The following is a 7,783-nucleotide window of genomic DNA, read 5'->3' as shown; positions in this document are numbered from 1 at the left end:
TATAACTACTATAATACTGCCCTTATGTACAAGAATATAACTACTATAATACTGCCCCTATATACAAGAATATAACTACTATAATACTGCTCCTATATACAAGAATATAACTACTATAATACTGCTCCTATATACAAGAATATAACTACTATAATACTGCCCCTATATACAAGAATATAACTACTATAATACTGCTCCTATATACAAGAATTTACCCAGAAGTCTTTGCATGGAGACGGTGACGACACTACAGTATGGTACTTTACAGTGCCTGGTATAAACACTACATCTCCCACAATTCAGCAGTCATATATAAATCTAGAATATTCTCCATCAATGCAGCGCAGCATGGTGATGTGAGGTCCTACATCCTGAGAGTTAACAGGAGAGCAGCAGAACGGTGAATGTAGCTTTGGATGTAATTAGACTTAAATATGTTCTGCTCATAAGTAACTCTTTGTATCGTTTCTGGGTAGAGGTTTCTTCTACAGAACCTGAGCTACGTCTTGTCTTATACTCTAGTCACCTTCAGAGCTGCATTCGTAATTCTGCAGGTCTTCCCTTTGAATCCTCCATCAATCACATATATTCACTCTGCTGCCCTGCTCTCTGGCATGTACACTACATCCACCAGCAGAGGGCAGCAATGAGATAAGAGGTCCTGCAGCCTAAGGACAGGTAAGCAACAAAATAATGAGTGCAGCTTTGGATGTGACTGGAGTATAAGACACAATGTAACTCTGGATCATGACTGAGAAGTAACACAACGGTCATGTGTCTGAGGAAGATCCGACGATCACTTCACACATGATGGGGGTTGTTATTGGACCCTCTAGACTAGTGACCTGCAGCGTGTGGCTCCTGTGAGACTACAACCACCAGCATGCCCTGACAGTCGACATGTCTCACATTATGCTGGGAGTTATAGTTCACAGGAGGGTATTGTTTCTGAATATATCTGCGCTGTTGTGCCGTCCAGGACACTAGGGACTTCTGAGGTGTCTTGATTTTAGGGAGACGGTCCCTATAATGTGTCACCTGTGTCTCCCGCCGCCATCTTGTCTCCCGTTACTTCATCCGTTGTCTTTTTTTTTTTTTTTTGCAGGTGGAAAGCGTCAGCGCATCCAAAGACATTGCCTCAGTCCCTAAGTGCCACGTGTCCCCAAAAACCAGTCATCAGGAACCTGTGCCCAACGGAGAAGTGGAGGCGGCCAGTGCCCAGCTAAAACCTGAGGCAGCCGCCCCGGAGACCGCGCAGAGTCCCGAGCCCACCGCTAAAGACAAGAAGATCCACCATGAAGAAGAGCAGGAGGAGGAGGAGGATGCGGAGTCCCTGCTGGAGAACGGGCGCTGCATGCTGAGCGCTGAGCAGGACTCTCAGGACATGAGCCGAGAAGACCGCGCCGACAAGAGTAAGTGTCCTCCCCAGCCTGGCCGAAAACTGCCACTCACACAGGATTGTCTAGACTGGATACAACTGTAGCAAACCCTCAGCTGGGAGAAGTATTAGGTCACAGAAGACGAGTTCCATTCACTGACCGATAGCTGAGAAAGTTGCAGAACGTTTCATTATACAATGATTACAGCTCTTCTGCAGTCTTCTTGCCCTTATTGAAGCAGAGCTGCTGTGTAGAGCATGGTGGCGGGACAGAGCAGCCTTGGCTCTGTGTGTGTTTCAGACGACCTTATTACTATAGACAATGCAGCTAAAGCCAGAGTCACTGGTAATAGCTGTGACGTAATAGAGCAGTGTTGCTGTGTAAAGCATGGTGTGGTGACAGTTCAGCTACGCTGGAGTTACTGATAATAGTTGTGACCTATTGGAGCAGAGCTGCTGTGTAAAGCATGGTGTGGTGACAGTTCAGCTACGCTTGAGTTATTGATAATAGCTGTGACATAATAGAGCAGTGTTGCTATGTAAAGCATGGTGTGGTGACAGTTCAGCTACGCTAGAGTTACTGATAATAGTTGTGACATATTGGAGCAGAGCTGCTGTGTAAAGCATGGTGCATGGACAGAGCTTCCTGATCCTCTGAGGGACTCACTGATAAATAAAAAGACCATCAGCAGCGCAGATAACAATGTGCCGGGGTCATCGCTGGGGCAGTCACTATTTCTCAGGCTTTAGACCTTCGTCACATTCTTATTTTCTTCCTTTCAGATAAAGAAGAAAAAGACGAGGAGGAGGAGCAGGAATCCCCCAAATCAGAGGTGAGGACGGGGGGACGTGTGCGCTGACAGATGGTAGATAATAAGAACCGGCCCCATGAAACCGCGTCCATGGTCTAAATCTGTCCCTCTCCGGGCGGAGCTTAGTTGTCACCTGACTACTGATGCCTGTGTCTGGAAAGGGAAATAACATAAGGGGCGGGGTCTGGCACATCTTTGGTGGCATGGGAAAATAGTTGTCATGTAGATTTTGGTAACTGTTTGATACAATGTAGACACCAGACTGTAGCAGTGACTACAGGGGGGCAGTGACTACAGGGAGGGGGAGTGACTACAGGGGGGGAGTGTCTACAGGGGGGCAGTGACTACAGGGGGGAGTGACTACAGGGGGGGCAGTGACTACAGAGGGGGGGAGTGACTACAGGGGGGGAGTGACTATAGGGGGGAGTGACTACAGGGAGGGGGAGTGACTACAGGGGGGAGTGTCTAGAGGGGGCAGTGACTACAGGGGGGAGTGACTACAGGGGGGCAGTGACTACAGGGGGGCAGTGACTACAGGGGGACAGTGACTACAGGGGAGCAGTGACTACAGGGGAGCAGTGACTACAGGGGGACAGTGACTACAGGGGAGCAGTGACTACAGGGGAGCAGTGACTACAGGGGGACAGTGACTACATGGGAGCAGTGACAACAGGGGGGGAGTGACTACAGGGGAGCAGTGACTACAGGGGGGAGTGACTACAGGGGGGGGCAGTGACTACAGGGGGACAGTGACTACAAGGGAGCAGTGACTACATGGGAGCAGTGACTACAGGGGGGGAGTGACTACACGGGGGGCAGTGACTACAGGGGGGCAGTGACTACAGAGGGGCAGTGACTACAGGGGAGCAGTGACTACAGGGGAGCAGTGACTACAGGGGGGCAGTGACTACAGGGGGGGCAGTGACTACAGGGGGGGCAGTGACTACAGGGGGGGCAGTGACTACAAGGGAGCAGTGACTACATGGGAGCAGTGACTACAGGGGGGGAGTGACTACACGGGGGGCAGTGACTACAGGGGGGCAGTGACTACAGAGGGGCAGTGACTACAGGGGGGCAGTGACTACAGGGGGGGCAGTGACTACAGGGGGGGCAGTGACTACAGGGGGGGCAGTGACTACAGGGGGGAGTGAGTACAGGAGGGGCAGTGACTACAGGAGGGCAATGAATACAGGGGAGCAGTGACTACAGGGGGGAGTGACTACAGGAGGGGCAGTGACTACAGGAGGGGCAGTGACTACAGGGGGGCAGTGACTACAGGGGGGAGTGACTACAGGGGGGGCAGTGACTACAGGGGGGGCAGTGACTACAGGGGGGGAGTGACTACAGGGGAGCAGTGACTACAGGGGGGGAGTGACTACAGGAGAGCATTGACTACAGGGGAGCATTGACTACAGGAGAGCATTGACTACAGGGGGGAGTGACTACAGGGGGGAGTGACTACAGGGGAGCAGTGACTACAGGGGGGAGTGACTACAGGGGGGAGTGACTACAGGGGAGCAGTGACTACAGGAGGGGGCAGTGACTACAGGAGGGGGCAGTGACTACAGGAGGGGGCAGTGACTACAGGGGGGAAGTGACTACAGGGGGGAAGTGACTACAGGGGGGCAGTGACTACAGGGGGACAGTGACTACAGGGGGGGGGCAGTGACTACAGGAGGGGGCAGTGACTACAGGGGAGCAGTGACTACAGGGGGGAAGTGAGTACGGGGAGCAGTGACTACAGGGGGGCAGTGACTACAGGGGGGCAGGGACTACAGGGGGGAGCAGTGACTACAGGGGGGAGCAGTGACTACAGGGGGGAGCAGTGACTACAGGGGGGAGCAGTGACTACAGGGGGGAGCAGTGACTATGGGGGGAGTGACTACATGGGAGCAGTGACTACAGGAGAACAGTGACTACAGGTGGGGCAGTGACTACAGGGGGGGCAGTGACTACAGGGGGAGCAGTGACTACAGGGGGGAGCAGTGACTACAGGGGGGAGCAGTGACTACAGGGGGGGCAGTGACTACAGGAGAACAGTGATTACAGGGGGAGCAGTGACTACAGGGGGGAGCAGTGACTACAGGGGGGAGCAGTGACTACAGGGGGGAAGTGACTACAGGGGAGCAGTGACTACAGGGGAGCAGTGACTACAGTGGGGAGAAGTGACTACAGGGGGGGAGTGACTACAGGGGGGGAGTGACTACAGGGGAGCAGTGACTACAGGGGGGCAGTGACTACAGGGGGGGAGTGACTACAGGGGAGCAGTGACTACAGGGGTGCAGTGACTACAGGGGTGCAGTGACTACAGGGGTGCAGTGACTACAGGGGGGGATTGACTACAGGGGAGCAGTGACTACAGGGGAGCAGTGACTACAGGGGGGCAGTGACTACAGGGGTGGAGTGACTACAGGGGAGCAGTGACTACAGGGGGGAGTGACTACAGGAGAGCAATGACTACAGGGGGGCAGTGACTACAGGGGGGCAGTGACTACAGGGGGGCAGTGACTACAGGGGGACAGTGACTACAGGGGGGGGCAGTGACTACAGGGGGGGGCAGTGACTACAGGGGGGGGCAGTGACTACAGGAGAACAGTGACTACAGGGGGGCAGTGACTACAGTGGGGAGCAGTGACTACAGGGGGGGGCAGTGACTACAGGGGGGAAGTGACTACAGGGGGGCAGTGACTACAGGGGGGAGAAGTGACTACAGGGGAGCAGTGACTACAGGGGAGCAGTGACTACAGGAGGGGGCAGTGACTACAGGGGGGGGCAGTGACTACAGGGGGGGGCAGTGACTACAGGAGGGGGCAGTGACTACAGGAGGGGGCAGTGACTACAGGAGGGGGCAGTGACTACAGGAGGGGGCAGTGACTACAGGAGGGGGCAGTGACTACAGGAGGGGGCAGTGACTACAGGGTAGCAGTGACTACAGGAGGGGGCAGTGACTACAGGGGGGGGCAGTGACTACAGGGGGGGGCAGTGACTACAGGGGGGGAGTGACTACAGGGGAGCATTGACTACAGGAGAGCATTGACTACAGGGGGGAGTGACTACAGGGGGGAGTGACTACAGGGGAGCAGTGACTACAGGGGAGCAGTGACTACAGGGGAGCAGTGACTACAGGGGGGAGTGACTACAGGGGAGCAGTGACTACAGGGGGGCAGTGACTACAGGAGGGGGCAGTGACTACAGGGGAGCAGTGACTACAGGAGGGGGCAGTGACTACAGGGGGGGGCAGTGACTACAGGGGGGGGCAGTGACTACAGGAGGGGGCAGTGACTACAGAGGGGGGAGTGACTACAGGAGGGGGCAGTGACTACAGGAGGGGGCAGTGACTACAGGAGGGGGCAGTGACTACAGGAGGGGGCAGTGACCTACAGGAGGGGGCAGTGACTACAGGGTAGCAGTGACTACAGGAGGGGGCAGTGACTACAGGGGGGGGCAGTGACTACAGGGGGGGCAGTGACTACAGGGGGGGAGTGACTACAGGGGAGCATTGACTACAGGAGAGCATTGACTACAGGGGGGAGTGACTACAGGGGGGAGTGACTACAGGGGGGAGTGACTACAGGGGAGCAGTGACTACAGGGGAGCAGTGACTACAGGGGAGCAGTGACTACAGGGGGGAGTGACTACAGGGGGGCAGTGACTACAGGAGGGGGCAGTGACTACAGGAGGGGGCAGTGACTACAGGAGGGGGCAGTGACTACAGGAGGGGGCAGTGACTACAGGAGGGGGCAGTGACTACAGGAGGGGGCAGTGACTACAGGGGGGCAGTGACTACAGGGGGGCAGTGACTACAGGGGGACAGTGACTACAGGAGGGGGCAGTGACTACAGGGGAGCAGTGACTACAGGGGGAAGTGAGTACGGGGAGCAGTGACTACAGGGGGGAAGTGACTACAGGGGGGCAGTGACTACAGGGGGGCAGTGACTACAGGGGGACAGTGACTACAGGGGGGAGCAGTGACTACGGGGGGAGTGACTACAGGGGAGCAGTGACTACAAGGGGGCAGTGACTACAGGGGAGCAGTGACTACAGGAGAACAGTGACTACAGGGGGGCAGTGACTACAGGGGGGGCAGTGACTACAGGGGGGGAGTGACTACAGGGGGGGGCAGTGACTACAGGGGGGCAGTGACTTCAGGGGGGAGTGACTACAGGGGAGCAGTGACTACAGGGGAGCAGTGACTACAGGGGAGCAGTGACTACAGGGGGGCAGTGACTACAGTGGAGCAGTGACTACAGGGGGGGCAGTGACTACAGGGGGGGCAGTGACTACGGGATGGCAGAGATTACAGGGGCAGTGATTACGGGGGGAGCAGTGACTACGGGGGTGCAATGATAACGGGTGCATTGACTACAGGGGGTCAGTGACTACAGGGGGGTCAGTGACTACGGGGGGGGGCAGTGACTACGGGGGGCAGTGACTACAGGGGGGCAGTGATAACGGGTGCATTGACTACAGGGGGTGCAGTGACTATGGGGGTGCAGTGATAACGGGTGCATTGACTACAGGGGGTGCAGTGACTACGGGGGGCAGCGACTACAGCGGGGCAGTGACTACAGGGGGTGCAGTAAATACAGGGGGGCAGTAAATACTGGAGGGCAGTGCCTTTCCGCTGTGCGGGGCGTGGGCAGATTTTATATTTTTGTCGGGATTTTTCTTTGGCAGTTTTTGTGTCATTTCCCGCCATACCAGGTTTAGGGCTGGCCGGACTCTTGTGCCGCACTTCTGCGGTGCCCCTTGTGGTTGCCCGCTCCTTGGTCCCTATACTCAGATGGTGTTTTTTTTTTTGAGCAGGGTTACCGCCGCCGGCTGCGTGGAGGGCTGGGCTGGGAGACTGGTCTGCGTCAGAGGCCTATGCCAAGGCTGCCATTCCAGGCTGGGGACCCCTATTACGTCAGCAAGAGGAAGAGAGATGAGTGGCTGGCCCGATGGAAGAAAGAGGTAGGGACACAGCTCAGATTCCCATACAGCCACCGGGGGGCGCTCTAGGCTCTCACCTGCTGGGGGCGCTGCTTGCATTGTCGCCAGTTGTCATTATTGCTGTTTTTGCTTCACGGTAGAGCAGCTGCGGGACACGGAGTATGGGGAACCCCCGGTCAGTGAGGCCCCCAACCCAATCGGTGGTGTGACCCTTACCCTCCATAATGCAGAAATTTTATATGTGACACTGCACTATAGGGGTGGGGTGTGGGGAGGGGTCAATTCTGGACCCTCATCTCCCAGAATGCAACGGGGCCCAATATGATTTTAATTTTGTGCTTTGAACCGCTGTGTGTGTTTCAGGCGACCTGATTACTAAAGACAATGCAGCAAAACTGATAATAGCTGTGACATGACGGAGCAGTGCTGCTGTGTAAAGCATGGTGTAGTGACAGTGCAGCTACGCAGGAGTTACTGATAATAGCTGTGACATGATGGAGCAGTGCTTCTGTGTATAGCATGGTGTAGTGACAGTGCAGCTACGCTGGAGTCACTGATAATAGCTGTGACATGACGGAGCAGTGCTGCTGTGTAAAGTATGGTGTAGTGACAGTGCAGCTACACTGGAGTCACTGATAATAGCTGTGACATGACGGAGCAG

The 7,783-nt window shown here is 55.6% G+C and overlaps 1 protein-coding gene across 1 annotated transcript; it reads left to right on the top strand.

The window, feature by feature from the left end:
- Positions 1 to 1,105: 1,105 nt before the first annotated feature.
- LOC142717119 (DNA (cytosine-5)-methyltransferase 3A-like) lies at positions 1,106 to 7,331 on the top strand (the record flags this gene model as incomplete). The annotated part of the gene is made up of 4 exons (XM_075848727.1): positions 1,106 to 1,412; positions 2,162 to 2,211; positions 6,997 to 7,143; positions 7,263 to 7,331. Coding segments are annotated over 4 exons (573 nt in total), but the record flags the coding sequence as incomplete, so codon positions are not given.
- Between the last annotated feature and the right edge of the window lie 452 nt (positions 7,332 to 7,783).

This window comes from Rhinoderma darwinii, unplaced genomic scaffold, assembly GCF_050947455.1.
Source record: "Rhinoderma darwinii isolate aRhiDar2 unplaced genomic scaffold, aRhiDar2.hap1 Scaffold_4538, whole genome shotgun sequence".
Lineage (NCBI taxonomy): Eukaryota > Metazoa > Chordata > Amphibia > Anura > Rhinodermatidae > Rhinoderma > Rhinoderma darwinii.
This window is presented reverse-complemented; position numbering and strand designations above follow the sequence as displayed.